The sequence below is a fragment of the Uloborus diversus genome, chromosome 6 (assembly GCF_026930045.1).
Source record: "Uloborus diversus isolate 005 chromosome 6, Udiv.v.3.1, whole genome shotgun sequence".
NCBI classification, from domain to species: domain Eukaryota; kingdom Metazoa; phylum Arthropoda; class Arachnida; order Araneae; family Uloboridae; genus Uloborus; species Uloborus diversus.
Window position 1 is genome coordinate 159,936,313 of NC_072736.1, and position 21,664 is coordinate 159,957,976.

Consider the following 21,664-nt stretch of genomic DNA (forward strand, 5'->3'; position numbering starts at 1 on the left):
TTCTATTTATAGATTGAAGCACAAATAAATCTACAATAAACTGCACGTTACTTCACAATAACGCAATGTCCGAAAAAAAAAAAAAAAAAAAAAAAAAAAAACCTTCAATAGATCTTTCGCTTTCATTTCTTGTCAAATATTTCCCCCAAAACAGTTTATTCGTTCATAAATAATGAAGTAAAGCCCGTAATTGAGCCTTTACCTTGCAAGTTACGGGCCATTGCACCCTTTTGCCTCATTTGGCCCCTTTCTGAACATTAGGGGCATTTGAAGTTGAAGCCAGTCTGGGATTAGCTACAAACATAATTTGTTTCCTAGGATGATTTCTCGAGCCAGTACTGGCTCTTTTTATGTCGGCTCAAAAGATTATCATCGATTTATGTGGAGGAGTGTTGATCGGTATTTCTTCCATTGTATTTCTTCCCAATACAGTAGACCCTCGTTTTACGCGTTTTTTTTTTTTTTTTTTTTTTGAGCAATCACGATTGCTTATTGCTTTCATTTGACTGTTTTGATGTGCTATCATTTTATTTTCCCGCCAGCACCCTCCGCAGCATCACCGTCGACCGGCTTCTCACGATGCTGCTCCTCTAGCGAAAGCCATCTCCAGGTTTCGTCAATATCCTACACTTACACTATACATACACGCACCTACACAGACACACATACACAAGCATACACACATACATACGCCTACACAAACATACGCAAACACATACACACACACAAACACATACACAAACACACACCTACACACAACTACCCACACACTCATGCCTGCACACAGACACAAACATGCATGCCTACACACAAACATCCCCTACACATAAACACACATACCCTCCCCCCACACACAAATACACACGCCTACATACACACGCACACACTCGTGATTGCGAAAAACATGATTTGAATTCAAGAGGTCAAAATTCAAATAATTTTTTTTTTTTTTTTTTTTTTTTTTCGGTCTCGATTATACGCGGTTTAAGATTTGACACCTTTATTTTATTTTACGCGGATGAGTTTCGGTTTTACGCGGATGCGGCAATACAAACACATAAAATTTTCACCTCTTTCAAAATCCAAACTCCTAAAGATTGCAGATTACACGTAATAAGCGTGATAAGTTCAGATACACGTGATAATAATCGAGCTTGGGCCACTTTGGAGACATTTTTTGCGATTGGTTCCAGCAGAGCTCTTTTCAGAAGTAAAGTTATTAAACTCACACAGTTCAGAACTCACTGGAAGAAGAGCTTTTAGGAGTGACAAAGGAGGCCAAAACAAACGAGGATACCGATGTCGGTGACACACAACCAAAAACTATCGCATTGAAAATTTTGAGCCATTCCTAGACAATAGAAATGATCTTTCTGATTTGTTAGTGAAGGAAGATTCTATCATTGAAGATTCATTCATGGAAATGATCATAGATGCGTTAATGCTCTGCAAAGAACAACAGAGAAAAATTCTTGACTGCCAAAAAACTATCATAGCCAACTCCTTTTCACAAACACTAAACTAATTTTTTTTCCCCTTTATGCATGTTGTGCATAGAAATCGATATAAGTATACATTAAACTTATTATAAAATTAGTCATCGCTAGAATGAAGTATTTTTTTATCTACGGAACCTAACCCCTATTTTAACACTACTGTTAGGTCTCAATTTAAGTGGTTTTGATTTACGCGGCATTTCCGAGGAACGTAACCCCGCGTAAAACGAGGGTCTACTGTATAAGCACGCAACAGTCTTTGATGTTGTGAAAGTTTCTCCTGTATACTTATTTGTTAGTAATTCTTGCGCTAAGCATTTCACGTTTCAGAACTTCAAGTATTTACATTTTGATCAAAATATAGCTTTTAAAAATGTATCTTAACATTTATGAGTCATTGCATTATGTGTGTATCGTGATATAAATATTCCGACTTTTCCTGAACATATAATCTAAAGTATGAATATTCCGACAACTGCTAAATGCAAAATTATATATTAATATAAAATATCTTAAGAATTATTAATCTAATAAATGGTGTTTAAATAAATTTCTCTGAAATGCGAATTAGGACCATTCCACCAAAAAGTCCCCAATTTGTCCCACACGTGACAGTTGATATATTTCATTCAAAAGTAATTATTTTAAACTAGTGGTACCCGCACGGCTTTGCCTGAATTAGAAAATTAAAAGGTCTTTTGGTTCGCCTGTATATTTACAAATGTATGGTGAAGTTTCTCGCCAATTGGCTTGTGCCCATGTTACGGTTCCACGTTATGATAATTTCGTAATTTACTCGTCTATCTTATGTTAATTTTGTTCTTAAAATTGGAATAGAAAAAGAACCGCATCGAATTTTCAGAAAATCGCTTCGAGGTGCACACCCCCATGCTACAAACTAACTTTGTGCCAATTTCATGAAAATCGGCCGAACGGTCTAGGCGCTATGCGCGTCACAGAGATCCTGACAGACAGGGAGACTTTCAGCTTTATTGTTAGTAAAGATAAAGATAAAGAAGATAAAGATGGTATTGACGAAAGTTTTTGCTTAAGAAATCACACATACGTTTGAGATTTCTTAAGTAAAAAAAATGTTCATTGCCCTTTTAAATTAATACTTTTAATCTTTACTCATAATAAAGTTGAAAGTCTGTCTGGATGTCGGGATCTCTCTCTGTCGGGATGTCTGGATCTCTGTGACGCGCACAGCGCCTTGACGTTCGGCCGATTTTCATGAAATTTGGCACAAAATTAGTTTGTAGCATGGGGGTGCGCACCTCAAAGCGATTTTTCGAAAATTCAATTTTGTTCTTTTTCTATTCCAATTTTAAGAACATTTTACCCAGCAAATTATCACAACGTGGACGATTAAATTACCAAATTATCATAACGTGGAACCGTAACATGTGCGAGCAAATGAATGTAGCAAATTGGCGAGAAATTCATCATCCATTATTTGTAAATATACAGGCGAACCAAATGAGCTTTTAATTTTATACCGTGGAATGGCCCATTAACAACATGGCAAATGAGGGATTTATGAGCTAATTTAATTATGTTTCGAAAGAATCGTTCCAAATTTCATTGTGCAAATTAATTTATCTTAAAAGTTTGTGGTTGTTGTGAGCTATAACAGAAGCCAAGAGTGCCCCCCGGGGGAGGGAAGGGGCGTCATAACGCATCATATTAACTCAGATCTTCGCTTTTACTACACTTGTTATCTCTATCATCATCTCTTACATTTAAGTTTATATTTAAGCGGTGCAAAGGTAACCAAGAGACTTAGAGAGAGAGAATGTTTTGCCAAACGGTTCCATTTTTCACCGCGGTGCGCCCTAGGTTGAGGGTGCCAGTTTTTCGCCCGTGTTAAGGGTGCAATTTCGGCTCCGTATAAGGTGCCGCTGGTGAACAAGCTTTTCACCCTTGAAAGGTGCCAAATGCAACCTGCAGTTTTAACAGTGTATCATGGTATGTCCTAATATTGATCCACAACAGCATGACAGCCTAATGGTATGTTTGAGGCATGACTCAGACACATGTGCTGGAAATCACGAAAGGGCTCCCAGGAGCCATTTTGTAACACGAAAATGCTCAGTCACACATAGCAAGAGTGTTAGATTACTTCATCTTCCACATATCTCCTTTTCGCTTCGTGTATTCATGTGGCCCAACTGGGTAATAAAACCTCCATTCATTTGGGACTTTTTGTGTAAAAAATGATCATTTTGCTTTCATTTTGTAGCCACTTACTTTTTCAATGTTGTTCTCACGTATATAAAATTTCGTTTCATTCTGAGACCTTTTTCTTGGTACGTCGAAATTGTTTTGTTATAGGGTGTATTTGAACCCATCCTTTACGAAACAGCGGTTAAACAAAAAGTACCAAATAGATTAGCCCAATCCTTAAAAGTTCCACGATGGATCTAGTCTTAACGTTGCATTTAGTGTAGCAACATTCCTATATTTCATTCACTAAAGAGAATAAATTTCATCTCATGAAGTTTTATTTTTCTATGTTTTAAAATGATGGTTCAAGTATGAGACTCTCTCAACCATATCTTGTTTAAATTGTTTTTTCTTTTAAAGAACATATAAAACATCAAACGATCTATTTAATGGGGTCATTTCCAAAATTTTAAAAGCATTTTTTTCTGAAAGAGCATGCTTAAAAAACATAGGATCTGACCATTTTTTAAATAATTTGTTTAAATTTAATGTTTTTAAAAAAATACTTAAATCTTTGCGCTTTCACTATTTACGCTTCTGCCGATGACATCACAAATGATGAAATGCCATTTAGTGTTGCCATTCACAGAGCAAAATATTTAATTCGCATCTTTACTCACATGTATTGGCAACGATACGGTTGCTGGCAAGCGTAGAGCGAAATATTTCATTCGCATCTTGATTATCATAACGTGGAAACGCGTAGAAAGATGCGGCGAAGTGCATCATTTGTGACGTCATCAAGACCACGCCTTGTATGAAAAATCGGACATTTTTAAAAATTTATTCAAAAATAATTGTTGGGAAAATAAAAGTTTTTTCTGGGTCCATGTTATTTTTATTTTTGCTTATTCTATCAATTTCAGTGACTGAAAGTAGTACTTTTGACTGAAGGAAACAACCCCATTATTTTAGTATTCACGGTTTCTTTTCAGCTACTGATAATATAATCTATATCGAATCAAAAATTCAAATCTCTAATAGGGTTTAATGTACTTACACTAAAATTACATCAAAAGCCTATTCTATAAATAAGCATACAATAAGAGTCCTTCTCCTTCAGAATTTTTCACCACTTGATAATTACTAATAACTGTAGTGTAACTATCTTATTTTAAATGTTAAAAAGTTAATTGAAAGAACATTAAATCACAGTTGCGTAATCGAACGCAAACTTCTTATCTTTATTTCTTTCTAAAACTACGCAATTATATTTTAAAAGAAGTTTAGTCTTAAGTACCGAACAAGATGGGGGGAAAAAAATCACTTCTTTATGGTGGAACTGAATTAGTTTTAAAAAAGCTATTATAAGACTTATATAATTCACCATTAGGTCTTTTTTTAAACTCCTGAATTATTAAACTTGATACATTGAATGATCAAACGTCTTAAATTTTTCTAAAAGCGTTACTTTAGAGAAAAGATGTTTTACCGTTTAATTACTTTACTAGAATAGCTAAAAAATAAATGTATTCAATTAATAGGAAAAGAGGAACGGCACATACAAAAAAAAAATAGTCAGATAATATTAATTAACGTTAATTAACATTATTTTCACGTCCTTTTAGCATATGTAACAAAATGAATTTTTTCAAATCAAATGAGAGAAAAAAATTAAAAGCGAGAAAGCTTTACAATGAGATTTCTTTGACCGTAATGTCTTTCTTTGTTAATTAATTTTATTTTTATAATCATGAATAATTTGGAAAGAAGTCTTTCAATTAGCCGCCATCGATACCGTTAGCTTAGGAATGCAATATTTTACTTATTTTGAATGTTTGTCAGTACGTGTGGTAGATTTCTCACGGCGCTAAAAACTAATTAACTTCCCTTGTTTACTAACTTTCTCTTTAACTCTTCGTCAACATCTTGCTTTGAAAAACCGTTTTCAGGGCTCTCCAACCTACGGCCCGCGAACAGATTTCGTCCAGCCCGCGGGAAGCTTACAAACTTTTATTTTCCGGAACGGAGACAGTCTCGTTGGAAAAATAATTGAGATAGTATTTTTAATTACAAATAATTACTTAAAATCTTTTTACCGTGAATTTAAATCGTTTTTTAATCATTTTTTACCGTTAACTACGTTTGCAGCACCCATCTCTCTTTTTACTCTTTCCGAGAACAAATCTATTTTCTTTCGCGCCACATTCTCCCGTTAGTCCCCTGGCATTGGGCCTTTCCTGGCCCCAGGGAAAATATGTGCTCCATTTTACAGTTCTCTACCAGAAAAAGACTTTCTTAAAAATTCATGCTAGAGTTTTCTCTTTTTACACCCACTTACAAGTGTGAACAGACATTTTCAAAATTAAAGTATGTTGAATTTAAGTATAGATTTTCTATATCAGACGAACATTTAAAATTACTCTTAATGATCGGAACTACGAAGTTTGTCCCTGAATGGACTGAAATTTTTAGCGGTAAACAAATGCAATCTTCTCATTAAATTTTTTTTAAAAGCTTTACGCGCGTGTTGTCTTCTCATTTATTTCCAAGATTTTAACATTCATTAATTCGATAAAATAAATTCATAGTACATTGCAATTAATTTTGTCTTGTATCACTCACTCATTAGCCCCCCCCCTTTTTTTATAGCTTCACTTTATTTTGTGACAAAGAATACTTTTTATTTCAGTTTCCTAAATTATTCTAAATTTTACAAGACTCCCTATCGTTATATTACTAGAGATTTACGGGCATATAAACTATCATTTAATGTAGCTAACAGCAAATATGTATAAGGAAATATAGCAACTTAAAAGCAAGCCCAGAATTTTCAAAAGCCACCACTGAGCAGTTATATATATATATATATATATTTAGACACACGGCAGTGTGTCAGCCAAGTTCGGAAATCAGGCGACACATCTGCCAGTGTGTATCTTACACGAACCATTTCAAGTTACTTTTGACCCCCTCATTTCTCAAAAACTATTTAATCTACGTGCTTCAAATTTTGTATGTCTAATAGAGCTGCATAGTAGACCTATAATCCTAAATTTCATGAGTGTACCTCTTATAGTTATGGAATTATTAAGATCTGAAAAGTGTCATTTTTAACACTGACTCACTCACTCACTCATCAAAATGTTAACGAACTTCCAAGTGTCTCACATACTTGAAATTTGGCATAAAGATAGATTTTCATGCATATGTAAAGGGAAAAATCTAAAAAGTCAAAAAAAAAAAAAAAAACTACATTAAAGTAGCAAAAAATTACGCTATTTTTTATGAGCATCACGGCGAATCACTTTACCGCGCGATTTATTTTGCCAAATAAATCAAAACCATAGACTAATAATAAGAGTAGACCGAGCTTTCTCATTCTTGCTGAGGAAGAAAATTGGTTCATAGATGTATCATGTGACTGGTGGAAAGGCTTGGCGAAGACTTTGGCAGCATGGTTGCTAGATGGAATTATTATCTATAGTTTGGCACTCGACATGTATTTTAAGACGTAATGTGTTTTCATTATAATTTTTTTCCCGGTGCTGAAATTGAACTGTTCTTCTTTTAGTTATGCATTATTTTGACATTAGTAATTAATTTTTGATCACAGTTTTCAGTAACTTTTATTTCATTCGGAACTGCTACGTCAGCGTTGGCGTAAACGTTTTGCGTCAAGGTAAAAATGTACTAACCGGTATCTTAAATTGAAATTGTAGGTAAAAATCTTACCGTTTGTCGATTCTGTTTGGGCGCTTGTATCTTTAATTACTTAGAGAGTTATTGAAATTGAATAAAGAAAATGCACAGTACTATCTAAACGAAAAACTCACTATATTGACAAAATTTTTACAACTTAGAATAACAAATTGACAAATCGGACTCCATTAAAGATCATTCTTCCGTGTTCCATCAATTCAATTTATTTTATTTATTGTTGATCGTCTGCTGCGATCAACGCCCGCTGTTGCTAGGAAATCCACTAGTCACATGGTTTGGTTTATGAGCAGCAAAAGGGTTGCCATAGCTCGGTCTACTCTTATTATTAGTCTATGATCAAAACAAAAGGGCTCGTCAAACGTTGCCAAAACAAGGTTGTTGATGTTTTAAATTAACAATTAAATTTCTAACCAAAATGGGGCTTTAAACGATACTTTAAATTCCGCTAAAATGAAAAATGATCCATCAAATAATTAAAATTGCAAATCTAGAGCTAAGCCTTTAAAATCAAAAATAACCAGCTTTAAAATTTATAAAATCTTTAGATCTCAATTAATTGCAAAATTTTACAGGAGGAGCAAAAATGGCAGCAATAATTTCAACAATTGAGAAATATTTTCGCCAATTCTGCATATTTTACGATCTACGTTATGATTATCCCCCTGAACAATAAATTCCAGACAGATTTTGAGATGAGTCAGCAATTTTCCTAATTGTCGACAAATCTGAGGCGTCAAAGACCAAGAACTAATGTACTTTGGCCTTGCTGATAAATGGGAAAAACAGACGATTACTGCCTAAAATTGGCGATTGCACTAAGTCCTCAGCTATCGAAATATCTTCAAAACTTCTAATAAAGAGAAACCGCAAACCAGTGAACCGTAAAAGCAGGGGAAAAAAAGGAAATCATATAGTTCTATACGCTTTTGCATTTATAATCTTCTGAATTAGAACATAACTTTTGATTTAGCTTTTCAAAAAGTAATGATATCCCAACAAAACATAAATGTGAAAAAGAAGCCAAGTTCGGTCGAAATGAGGTTCGAGGTAGAAGGTGTCCCCGACAAAAAATAGTTCAGATCTAAACTGTTACCAAGTTCCATAGCAGTTCCACATAGATGTTGGATTTTCCCATGTTCTTAAATTCATTTAGAAAACAATTTTTCACTTTCTTTCATAATGGATTTAAAACTTGGTAAGTTTGAAAAAAAAAAAAAAAATAGCGATGACTAGAACTTGCCGCAAGTTTAAAATCCATTATCAAAGAAAGTAAAAAATTGTTTTCTAAATGAATTGAAGAACATGGGAAAATCCAACATCTATGTGGAAATGCTATAGAACTTGGTAACAGTTTAGATCTGAACTATTTTTTGTCGGGGACACCGTCTACCTCGAACCTCATTTCGACCGAACTTGGCTTCTTTTTCACATTTATGTTTTGTTGGAATATCATTACTTTTTGAAAAGCTAAATCAAAGGTTATGTTCTAATTCAGACGATTATAAATGCAAAAGCGTATAGAACTATAGGATTTCCTTTTTTCCCCTGCTTTTACGGTTCACTGGTTTGCGGTTTCTCTTTATTAGAAGTTTTGAAGATATTTCGATAGCTGAGGACTTAGTGCGATCGCCAATTTTAGGCAGTAATCGTCTGTTTTTCCCGTTTATCAGCAAGGCCAAAGTACATTTCGTCTTCTGAACGAAGCAGGGACAGAGTCTGCAAACGGCGTCCAATCACATCCCACACATGTTCGATTGGTGACAGGTCAGGAGAGTAAGGTGGAAATGGAAGCATCTGTGTGCCTTGGAGAGCATGTTGGCAGATGAGAGCACTGTGTAGTCAGGCATTATTCTGCTGAAAAATTGCATTAGGTAGCCCTTGAATGTAAGGGATTGTCACCGGCCACAGCACATTATCCAAGTACGTTGGGCCTTCATAGTGCCCTGAATACGAACTAGAGGTGATATGGAATTGTACGCAATTGCGCTCCAAACCATTATGCCACGTTGTCGTGTGGTGAGACTTCCACAGTTACTGCCGGATTAGATCTGTCTCCACGTCGACGCTACACACGTATGTGGTGACTATCACTGGATACACAGAAGCGGGATTCATCTGAGAGCACGACATTTCGCCATTCTGTCATCCACGTCGCTATAGTCCGGTACCATACTAAACGTTGCTGTCTATGTTGTGGGGTCAATGGCAGTCTTCTTAGAGGACGCCGTGATTGCAGACCACGTGCGACCAAACGACGGGAAATGGTTCTGGTTGACACGGGAACATTCAGGGTATCTTGAACCTGCTGCAGAAGTGACTTGTGGGTCTGCTACAGCTTGTCGGTGGATGCGCCGATCCACGCGTTCTGACGTCACTCTGGCTGCCCCTGCACCCCTCAATCTTGCCACATTTCGTTGTTCCAACCATCTTCGGCACAGCCGATGCACTGTGCTCGCATCCATGTGGGTATCAGCTGCGATTTGACGTACGGACCAACTGCCCCTTTTCAGTCCCATCACCATACCCCTCGTAAAATCGTCTATCTGCTGGATTTGACTTCGTTGACGGCGGCCTGCTATTCTCTCGTGTTACACGTATCCTCCAAGACGAAAACAAAATTTCTTCGATAATTCTCCAGTCAGAAATAACGACACGAATATTAGGCCATTCTGCAAGTTCCTTCCCTTATAACTTACTTCACATGCGTCGGAGAGCTGCGCATTTCACATCATTTACATAACTCAGTGATGTACGTCTGCTCTAAAATTTGCATAAATTTCTGAACACTCCTTCTTGGTATTGCATTTTCAATGTCGAGCAGTGTGTGTGTGTGTGTGTGTGTGTGTATATATATATATATATATATATATATATATATATATATATATATATATATATATATATATATATATATATATATTTGCGATGTATGGGTTAAGGAGGGGGGATAGTGCTAAATAGACTATCTGAACTAAAATATTGTTGGACTGGCCGCCTCACCTCCAAAAATTTATAATGTGGCCTGCGAGTGAAAAAGGTTGGAGACCCCTGCAGTGACTGTATTCTAATGATATCTGGATTATGTAAAATACTTGTATTTGTCAGTAATGCAATTTTATTACGTCTCAGCTATATTACTTATGATTTTAGAATGTATCCTAAATTTATTCTTTTATTAAATTAAGTTTAGGGAGAAATTATATTTTCCACGTAAGTAGAAAGGCACAATATTTGAAATATGTTGCAACTGATGTTTTAAAGGGAGATATCAGTTTAAAACTCTCATCCACACAAATAAAACCTATCTAAAACCAGATGATGTAGAGAAGCAGTTTCACAACTGGTGAAATGTATACTGCAAATAATACGGATCAAACAGTTTGTTGCTCAAATCTACTCCACTTATAAAGTAAAGGCTGAAGGGTTTTTTTCTTCCCCCAAGATACGAAAAAATAAAATGCTTTTTCTACGAAGACAAAAGTTTGGTAAGTTTTTGTTCGGACCAAATCTCTGTCCACCATTATTTCAACAAGATGATATTACTACATATCAAGGGCGCCCATATGCAAAATTGTAATGTGGGGGGGGGGGGGGGGGGGGCTCAAAATTTTCCCCATGGTTTGGCAGGATATTTTCCCCATGGAAACTGATTTCTGGACAGATTAGAGTCATTAAAATGTGTCATTTTTAATAACTTAATGGCTGGAGAATAAATGTTTTTACACTTTTGCAAAGAAAAAGTACTAAAAACAAAGAAGATCTAATTTCTAAGGGGGAGGGCTTGAGCCCCCTTGCCCCCCTGTATGGGCGCCCTTGCTACATATTCAACAAAGACCACTTAAATGTATTTCATTACTAGCTTTTACAATGCATCATTACTAACTTTTACCCGTAGCTTTAATCACGTTAATGTAGATTCTGTCAAATTCAGGCTGTCGATTGATACAGGAAGCCTTAACTCTCAATATTACATAAGTGCTGCAGAGTCCATAAGCTATTAATCGCAGAATTTGGAAAAATTTGATCTTATGGAATTTAAGCACGATTAAAGGACAAAACAACAGTCACCAAATGCAGGTATGAAATATGTTGATGTATGGGGTGCTGAAATTCTTGGGTAAGAAGTACAGAAACCAAAGCATCAATAAGAAATGCGATCTTCGACGAAGAAATAGGCACACGATACTAAATAATAATAATGACGACACATTTTTATATCAAGGACTTGCCGAAAAACGCACTTTTCCAGGTTATCAGAGTACTTTTTCTACGCTGCAAATTTCCAGTACACATTGCAAACACGTTTGGAATACTTTAGTTCAGAAAAAGCGTTCCAGTTTCCTAAATGTGCGCTAAAATGTATTCCGAATATGCTCGATTAAAAAAGAAAGTGCAGTGAAATGTGCTCCGAATCTGTTTCAAATGTGTCACTCTCTGGATATTTGTTGGCTTTAATCTTCGGAACACATATTCGAGAATATATTGAGGGCACATTTGAGAATTGATTGATGGCACATTCAAGAACAGATTTAGAATACATTTGGGCATATTTGCAAAACATCGCTTTCTTTCTTACTAATGTCATTTCAACAGCTTTCTTTTTCTACCTGTGAATAGAAGCTCTCTACTTGATACTACTTCAAATTTTGTTGCAATGAATTGCTGTCGACCAGTGCAATGGAGGCAGTAAAAGAGAATGATCTTCCCGGATCAAAGATCGGCCATTTCTTGGCGGCGCACAGTGGGGCGAAAACGACAAAAACCGCTTAAAAGGGTAATTTTTTTTCTATACTCAACCAATTGCGGATAAATATATTTGCACAGGTCTATATCTTAGGCAATCAGAACTGGAATTTTAGAGCCCTTCGTCCACTACAAAGCTAAAGATAGCCTTTAGAAGGTGAAGAACCATGAACGAAGGGGATTTAAACAAATTGCTTTGAAGCAATCTATATATATTTTTTCTTATTAATGGCGGGTATATTTAATTTCTCTCGTGTCCGACGATAGTAAAAGAACAAAAAGAAAGAATAATCGAATATTCAAACAGTTAATTGGTTTTGATCAGTACCGAAAACTGGGGAATTCAAAGTTATTTTTTTCAAAACGCTCTACAAAAAAATGTCCTCTTATGTCCTCTTAGAAATTAATATTAATTAGTCACCAATGGTCTGTAAAAATACCCTGAAAAGGAATTAGCTGCGTAAACCTGCGAACTTTGGACTAAGAGCCCAAACAAATCGAGAAAAATCCATTATAACATGCCTGAGTAAACAAACAAGCGAGAGAGGTTTAAAAACACTTTTAAGCGCTTTTTGGCGTTTTCGCCCCACTGTGCGGCGGTTGACGGCTATCCCGCGACATTACTGCAAAATTATAACAGCAAAAACTATTGGTGTAACCAAAGGATTGCTCCATAAGGGCTGTGAAAACTATGCCATTAAGTGTTCTAAAAGAAAAGACGTGGCTCAGTGCTAAAAGATGTCCCCAAATGCGGTTAAAATAGTGTGCTGGGCCAAATGAGTGTTCTGAAAAGTGTTTTCAGTGGTGTTTTGAGAATGCTTCAAAAAGTGGGCTTCAAAGTGTCCCAAAAAAAGAGCACAAGAGCTTATTCCGATAAATAGCAGAGTTTATGCACGGAGTGCCATTGCATGGTGTAGTTAGAGACTGAGAGATAACTGTCATATTAAGTTAAAATATGTTTATTCTTATACTCAAGAATTAACGTAAAATAAAAGTATTTACAGAACATGTTAAACAGACAAAATCAACACATAGAATCATCACCCACTCGTAGATACAGTCGACTACTTAAATACCTTCTTAAGCTATGGAAATTTGCATACGGTTAAGCAAATCAAACAGTTAATAAATACATTACGACAGAATAAAATTAAATTCCAACAGAACTCATGTTCAAAAAGTGTTTAAAGATTAGCACTGTATGTTTTATGTAAAACAAAATTGTTTTCCTCCCGGAAAATTCTCAGAGATTTGAGAAAGACTTCAAATTCCCCGAATAGTTCAAGTTTTCCTTCAGACGCATGAGTCCTGTGACTGAATATCAACTAATACTCATAAACAGCATATTTAATTTCATGAAAAGGGCATATTGCAAAACTTCATAAATCTCTAAAGGTGAAAGTCTGGATAGACTAGAAAGCTTTCCTAATTAGCAAGGCCAAATTCAAGATTTGAGCAAACCTTTAAATTAAACTTTAACAAAGAACCTTACCAATTATTAAAAAGCTATTTACATTTCAAACACTTTCACCACCTTATTACGGACGATCTTAAGTGAAGAGAAAACGCAAGGATTTGCATTACAATGTTTATATTGATAAATAATTACTTTGGATTTTTACCCCGTCTCGTTCTCGATAAAATTCGCCAAGAATTGAAGATCGTAGAAATTAAACCCCTTCACCAAATTAAGTTTCGTGCCCCAGTCGAAGGAGGTGATTTGTATTGTGAGTGAAAGAGCAAAACAGATACCGGGCAGTAAGGAACGATACTTAAGGGAGGCAACTTAAATGGGCCTGTTTCGAAACAAGACAGTAATTGGATTCGCAGACTATTAATATAAGCAGCTCGGAACATTTTAGGAAAATTCTTTTTTCGCCAAGATCAATGCTTTTGTGGTATCGGAGGAAATTAGGTTTTGAAATACTTTCTCCTCTCTCGCTCAACAGAACGAACATTTCGCCATTAAGATAAGTTTGAGGAAAATTAGTTCTCTTTTGACATTCAGTGTCTTCTTATTCTTACATTAATGGTTGGAACAGAGTTAAGTATTTTGATTTTCAGGAGTTCTATATTTTTTGTTCTTTTTACATGCGTTCAGTGTTTAGCGATAATGAGTTTGCATGATGTTTATCGTTGGTTGTCGTCTTTGCCTTTTCCTCCGGGAGCCAAAAGTGTGAAAGATATTTTATGATTTTAATAAAATGAATAACCAACGAAAAAATAAAATAATAGTTTAAAAAACTAAAAAAACACGCTTTCGTTGCAAAATGAACTAAAAAGTGAAAAATAATCTTTGGATGATAGTAGTTGACCAATCACTTAATTTTAATGTAATACAAAAAAGCGTGGGGTGCTGTCTATTTACATTTTTGCTTGGACAACAAATGGAAGAAATTCAAGACAACTGATAAGAAGCCCCCCCACGCTTTTTTATATTACATTAAAATTAAGTGATTGGTCAACTACTATCATCCAAAGATTATTTTTCACTTTTTAGTTCATTTTGCTACGAAAGCGTGTTTTTTTAGTTTTTTAAACTATTATTTTATTTTTCTTCTTTTTAGTCTTATGTTGGAGAATTATCAAGCGACGAAATTATTTATAAAACGAGTGCGAGGTAATATCATAAAGTTAAGACAAGGGCACCCCGATGGGAAGCTACTGTGAGTCATCGATGTATGTTTGCAGAAATCATATTTATATTACTTTGAAAATTTGAGATGCATTTGAATAAAAGTTTTGTTCAACAATGGTCTGATCAGCAATGAATTTCCAATTGAAGGCTCACCTAAATTTTGGCATGAAATTAGTTAAAAACAATTATATTTCATGTTCTAATTACCTTGGAACATTGGAACAAATTTTGTCTGATGCAGAAAAATTAAAGGTTTTTTGTAGATATTTTTAAATAATTTTTGCAAGCATTTTTTGATGTATTTTTTAAAATTTTTCCTTTTTCACATTGTTGGATTTATGCCAAAATATTGATTAAAATTGGAGGAAACTCATAATTAAAAGAGTTAATTAATTAATTTGATTATAGAATATTGCATTGTCATCGGGTCTGATGTCGCGTGCCAAATTTCAAAAGAATCCGATCGCAGGAAGTGGGCGAAATTTGAGCTGCAAGATTCCATTACAAGATACATACATACATACATACATACATACAGGTGAAGCTAATAAAAGCGTGTTAATAAGGCACAAATGAAAAAGAGTTCAAGACACATTTAAAATGCATTGCTGCCAACTTGTACAATTTAGCCGTACATTGTAAGATTTTCGGATGTTTTGTACGATTGTACAGTCTTATGGCAGATTTGCACGATTTTTAGATTTTTGGTTTTAATTTTACGATAAATTGTGGAACGGTTGAAATTTTCTCTTACTTCCAACACTTTTGAGAGCAGAAAGCTATTGTTTTGAACAAGTTTTTGATAGATAATTTTTGAAAGCTGCGAAGTCAGCAACTTTTCAAAGTTTAAGTTCAAGGAAATAAAATTTATTTATTTACTTATGTTTAAATGTATGTTTTTTTTGCTTATAAAAGCACAGATCAAGTCAAAGTAAGGATTTGAAAATATTATAATTCTTTAAATTTTAATACTTTGCTTTATGATGGTAAAAAAAGGGTAGAAATTACAGTGCCTAGAAAAGCCTCTCTTTCTAGGCACTATAGTAGAAATATAGCCACCTCGCACATTGTAAGATTTTTTAAGCTGGCATGTTGGCAGCTATGAATGCACAAATGGCAAAAAAACTAGACTCGTGTTTCGGGATTACACAAATCCCTTTTTGCAATGCAAATAAATGAGCTTATGGATTTAAAAAAAGTACGGCAGAAACTTTTTGTCGCTTTTTCTGGATTTTTTTTGTCCGTAATGTCATTTCTATGCATTGAAAAATGCATATTTTCAATCCCCCTCCCCCTGCTGGCTTCGGAAATTTATACATATTGACATACGCGGGAGTGAGTTTTGTTGTTATCTGATAAAATTTGCATTGAGTACACACTAGGGTGGGGCATTTAAAATGTTTTTCGAAATGTTAAGGGGCAGATGATCAAAAAAGTGCTAAATGGTCTCAAACTAACAGGTGTGAAATTTTATTCAATTCTAATAAGTCTTTTTGCCTCCGGATTGAGTTTGAAGTTTGGATTTCCTTAACCAAATAGGATACTTTCCATGTAAGATTGCAATAATAATAAATGTTATTTTGTTTACAGAAAAAAATGAGCAAACTTTCAATTTGCACCTGATTTAAATTCACACCAGCCATTTTAGGTGTTAGAATTGGCTGAAATGTGTGAATTTGGTCAAACGCTTCCTGCCTAACGTAAATGAGTAAGATATGCTAAGACTCTACCCCTTGAAGTGCACCAATATTTTGAAATCCTACCCGAAAATACATAAGAAAATAATTAGAACCATTTAACTGAGCTAGTAAACTGCCAGGACCTGTTTACCGCACAGTCTACTAGGCCCGGAACCCCTCTTCCTAAGAGCCTCAAATTACTTGAATTATGCATTGCGTTACAACTATACAAAAAATACAGGCGTTTTAAAATGAGTTAAAAATATCGACTTGTTAATTGGAAAAAACTTTCTTATTTTCTGCCAGTAGCGAATTTAACATTTCATAATTCAGAGACGCTCCGAAACGAGATTCATAAATGCACATGATAATGGTTTACATAGTTCTGTGATAGGCAAAGGGGCTTCCAAAAATACATTCCGATGAGCCCCCAAAGCTGTAAATAAACCACTGTATTCCGCTATAGAGACTTCAGAGGGTCTCCAAATTATTGTGGGCCTAAGGCTTCACCCTTATTTAGTCGGGCCTTGTAAATTGCTATTTGATATTTCATCTTGCAAATGCAAAGGTATTAACAACTACATTTGTCCGGGAGAAAAAAAAAACAATAGAGAAAGATAAATCACTTTATCATCAAGAAGAAAGTGAAGACAGTTTTAGTATCATTACTTCATCGCATCTATTCTATCGGATGTGAAGAGATGTGAGATCGGATCTCCCTTTATGTGAAGATGGATCTCGGCACTTGTTCAAACTCATCACTGCAGCTAGATATTTATCCACTGAGTTGAAGAGCAAAATAGATCCCTTAGTTCAAAGAAACGGTGTTTTCGCATATCCTAAAAAATGATTTATTGCAATGCTAACAGATTTCAGTGTTTAGCAAAATAAACTCAAGATAGACTCCCGACTTTTTCAAATTCTTGTTTTTAAGTTTGATGCAGAATCTTGCATTGATATCATTGACTGAAAAATGTGTCTAATTCACCAATACTGAAATCAATCTCTGACGAAAATATTTAACTGTTTGTTTCAGGCAGAAACTAAGTCTTTAGTACGCCTACCATGCCACCTACACACAGATTGTTGAAAGGCAGGGGAGTACATGGTGCAGACTGCGACATTGAATTTTTTAGGGAGGTTGATTTGACAGGGTTTTTGATGTTATTGGGGGAGGGGGGGGGGCTCTCATTCTGGGAGGTACTTTCATGCATTCGAGTATTTGAGGGGGATGTGCCATCGCCCTTGGGGAGGGGGATGGGCACCTCTTTGAAAAGGCAGTTAAAACTGACAGAAGTTTCAACTACATTATGCAAAAAATCTGAATGAGAAACTTTAATAAAGATCCAACCGAAGTCCCGGAAACTTATGCCAAACCTTGATTATAAGAAAAGTACTTTCAAGCTATTTAAAGATGAATATTTTTAACTTGGTAAATTAATGATTATCATAAACGTTTTTGCAAACAAATGCTTAATGCTTGGACAACCTTAAGTTGTTATATATATTTGTAATTTTGTTTTTCAGTTTTTTAATAAAAATAGATTTTTTCTCCTATATATACGAGTTTTTCAAACTCAATCCGGAGGCAGAAAATAATCTCTTAATCGAATGAAATTTTATCTATAACCTTAAAACGTTATTTGGCATCTTTTTATTGTCCTGCCCGATGGAAATCGGAAACTTTTTTTTTAAACCATAGGACGGTGACTCATTCTCTTTGCCAAACTGTTGCCTTCTCTCAAAAATGACAGGCCTGATTGCACAGCACAGAAGCAAAAATCATATAGAAATTAAAGCAACTGCTGCAGCAGTTTCATAACTATGCATGCTTTCTTTCAGTACTTTCTTCGCCTTGTGGGATCTATTCAAGAATTAATGATCATTTTTAATATTTTATAGTTGTTGAGCATAATTTTTCTCACTTTGAATTCCTATGTAATAAATAGGTTAACTCAGAGGTTCCCAAACTTTTCCGATTCGTGGCACCCTGTGAAGAATTAGAGCTTTCTCACGCAGGGTTGTCCTATTTTGTCCACCTCTGAAAAAACCGCCGGAAAAAACCTGGAAAAAACCGTCCCGGACAAAATGTCATTTTGTCCAGTTTGTCCACTTTTTCGGTAAACTGAAAGTTTTTAGTTAAAAGTTTGAAAATAATAAATATGGTATATAAATATAGTATTGAAAATAATAAGTAATTATATAAATTCTCCCTATTCAAGTAATACTTTAACCTAAAAATAGCATACATAAATATGTATATAAACAATTGATTGAAAAATATTTTAAAGTGAAAACTAAAAAATTAAGATCTGTTGAAGTTTATGTAAGTGTGTATGTAAATCAAATGAGTGTTAATAAGTTATAATGCATATAATAGCATTTATAAAAACAAATACATCATCTGTACATTTTAAGTTGTTTATCTGTGATGTGGAGGTTTATTAATATATAAATAATAAATGCATTTATAAAATTTAAAAATAGAAATAAAAAGTTTTTAAAGGTTATAGTCTCAAAACATTAAAAATCACATTTAAAAAGAAGGGGGGTGGGGGGGCACTACTAGATATTAATAAAGGAAATGTTGATTACTAGACATTAATAAAGGAAAGAAAATCTGTTCTTGTACTACAAATACAAATGTGATGATCAGTAACAGATTCGGAACCCAGCTAGGCTGTTCCTAGTCAATTTATTAGTCCCCAATGAAGATTAATAGCCATTTTAAAGCTATCTACCCCTTGCTCATTATAGTCTCTTCTGGTACACTGTTCTGAGTACCCACAATCCCACTAAAGTAGTAATTTGTATGACATTAGCATATTCATTAAAACATGCAGAGTACATAAATATTTTACTATGGGGTAACATCAGTAAAAATTCGAAAAATATAACAGTAATAAAATGTTTTTAGTCTATAAATCTTCATTTTGTATGAATGTCTCCAAGCATTTCATTTGACTTTTCCATTGAGTTTAATTTTTTTTTTATTGTAATGTACATAATAGTGTAATCACGCCCAATATCTTATTCACATTGTTAAATTTTATTACTTTTAAGTAAATTATGATCTAAAATTAGTTGCACCAATGTGTAATTAAAAATTTTTTTGGATTTACTAAATTCTAAAGTTAACAATCATTCTATTTAAATTAAATAATTAATTCATAATATATAATGTATTAGAATTATATATTAACTAGCAAAAATACCCGGCGTTGCCTGGGTCAGTAATAATTATGAGAAAAAATCGTTACTTGCTTTTGTTTTCTGTTTTAAGTGAAAGAATTTAAAACACATTTTTTTGACTTGATTAAGAATCGAGTTTCTTCCTTACCCATAAAACTAAAATAGCAATAAGTATAAAGAACAAAATAGTATTGATTTAGAAACGAAAGCACTATATTTAAGCACATACAAATTTCCAAAACATGAAATTAATCTTCTCATGTTTAAAAAGATTAATCTGCTGATACTTTTTTTTAACATGGAGTCTAAAACCTTCTCTGTATGGCTACTGAAGTACGAAGTGATTAAAAAAAAGTAGCTGCGCTCGTAATCCCCTTATACTTGCTTTAGTTATTTTGGGAAATTTCAATCATTGTGGGCTCTTGGTGCGATTTTACCAAATTTGCGAAAGTCGTTTTGGGGTACCTTCGATGATGCTCCCCCATTCTTTCCTTACTTTGTAAAACGATATATTAATTTTCGTTACAGAGATATCGTCGCCAGATGCCGAGATACTTTTGGTCACCATAAAATGGCTCTAAACAGTTTCATCCGAAATGTTTCCAAAATAAGTAGTAAAATTTGGTGATTGTTTGAAATTGTGCAAAAAGGAAAATTAATGGCAGTTTTTGTGCTGTTTATGGATTTGCCGAATTTAGTTGCTGGATCATTTAACACAGTAAAAAAAGTCTTTTGAAGATTCTTTGATTGGCGATATTTTGTTTACATGGTGAAAGCTGAGAAACATTATGACGTAGTCTTCGGCTTCAAAAACAGCGACGTTGAGAAAACTGCCAAATGCATCAGCTACGGAAATCTTTCTGCAAAAATTTTGGCGATCTGCTGGTTGATTGGATAATGAGTAAGTGTTCAATCAGCATAAATAGTAATAAAAACCATTATTTACATTAAAGTTCCGTTTAAGTGGAAAATGATCAGTCAAATCATGTATTATTTGCCAATCTTGTGCAAAAATCTTACTTCAAGATTTGACTTGAGAAAAGCCTTGAACAGTCACGAAAAGCAAAGATAGTCAACAATACAACAATTGTCGCTATCGACAGGGAGTTGAGATGATACACTAAATACTGTATTGAGTTGAGGAAAGCCTTCGAACATGGAACTAAAAAGCTCAAAACTCGTTTTTTATTCTACTTAGAAATTTCGAACAGGTGCCATCTTCAGCAGAAAAATCAGAGCTTTCGATGGACATATAATGTAAATATGTGCAAGTATTTTTTCATCCCAATATTAGAGAATTTATACAAAAATTGTGTTTTATTGCCCCCCTAAGGGGATTTTGCCCCCCATAACGGGACGAAAACTACCCTATGTGTTATTCTGATGCATAAGCTACATTATTGTAAAGTTTCATCAAAATCCGTTCAGTAGTTTTTGCGTGAAAGAGTAACAAACATCCATACATCCATACAGACAAACTTTCGCATTTATAATAGTAGTAAGATTTTATTACACCATAACAATAAATTTATACATGGATAATCAGTTGATGTCCATTTTGTCCACTTTCTTCCGGCGTCCTGGGCTTTTTACAAAAAAGTGGACATAATACCAACCCTGTTCTCACGGCACCCCAGTATATCTCTATTATCTATACCTTAGCGCAGGAATTATGAATTAAGGGAGCAAGTCCAATCATTGGCTTAGAAAAAGTTTGGGCAACGATCTCAAGTCACGTGACTTAACAGCAACGAATGGTTGACATGTTTTGCGTGAAACTAGCGAAAAAAACCCGATTTCTCCCAGAGCTTAGCTTTAAAATCTATCACGTGAATTGGAGTCTTTGTTTCACAAATGAAAGTCTTCACTCCTTCCATTTTATTTCTTCTAGATGATCTATACTAATACTAGCTGCGTTGCCCGGCTTTGCCCGGTTCTACTTGAAAATAAAAATTGTGTCAAGTGACGTATATTCAACAATCAGGCGTAAAAAATAAATTTAAAAAAAACATCATGATTTCCCTTCC

The 21,664-nt window shown here is 34.5% G+C and overlaps 1 protein-coding gene across 1 annotated transcript in view; it reads left to right on the plus strand.

The window, feature by feature from the left end:
• Positions 1 to 3,461: 3,461 nt before the first annotated feature.
• LOC129225045 (gonadotropin-releasing hormone receptor-like) overlaps positions 3,462 to 21,664 on the plus strand; it is a 76,715-nt gene continuing 58,512 nt past the window's right edge. Inside the window, exon 1 of the mRNA XM_054859590.1 lies at positions 3,462 to 3,506. Coding sequence (XP_054715565.1) covers positions 3,462 to 3,506 — 45 coding nt within the window. The remainder of the gene's footprint in view (positions 3,507 to 21,664) is intronic.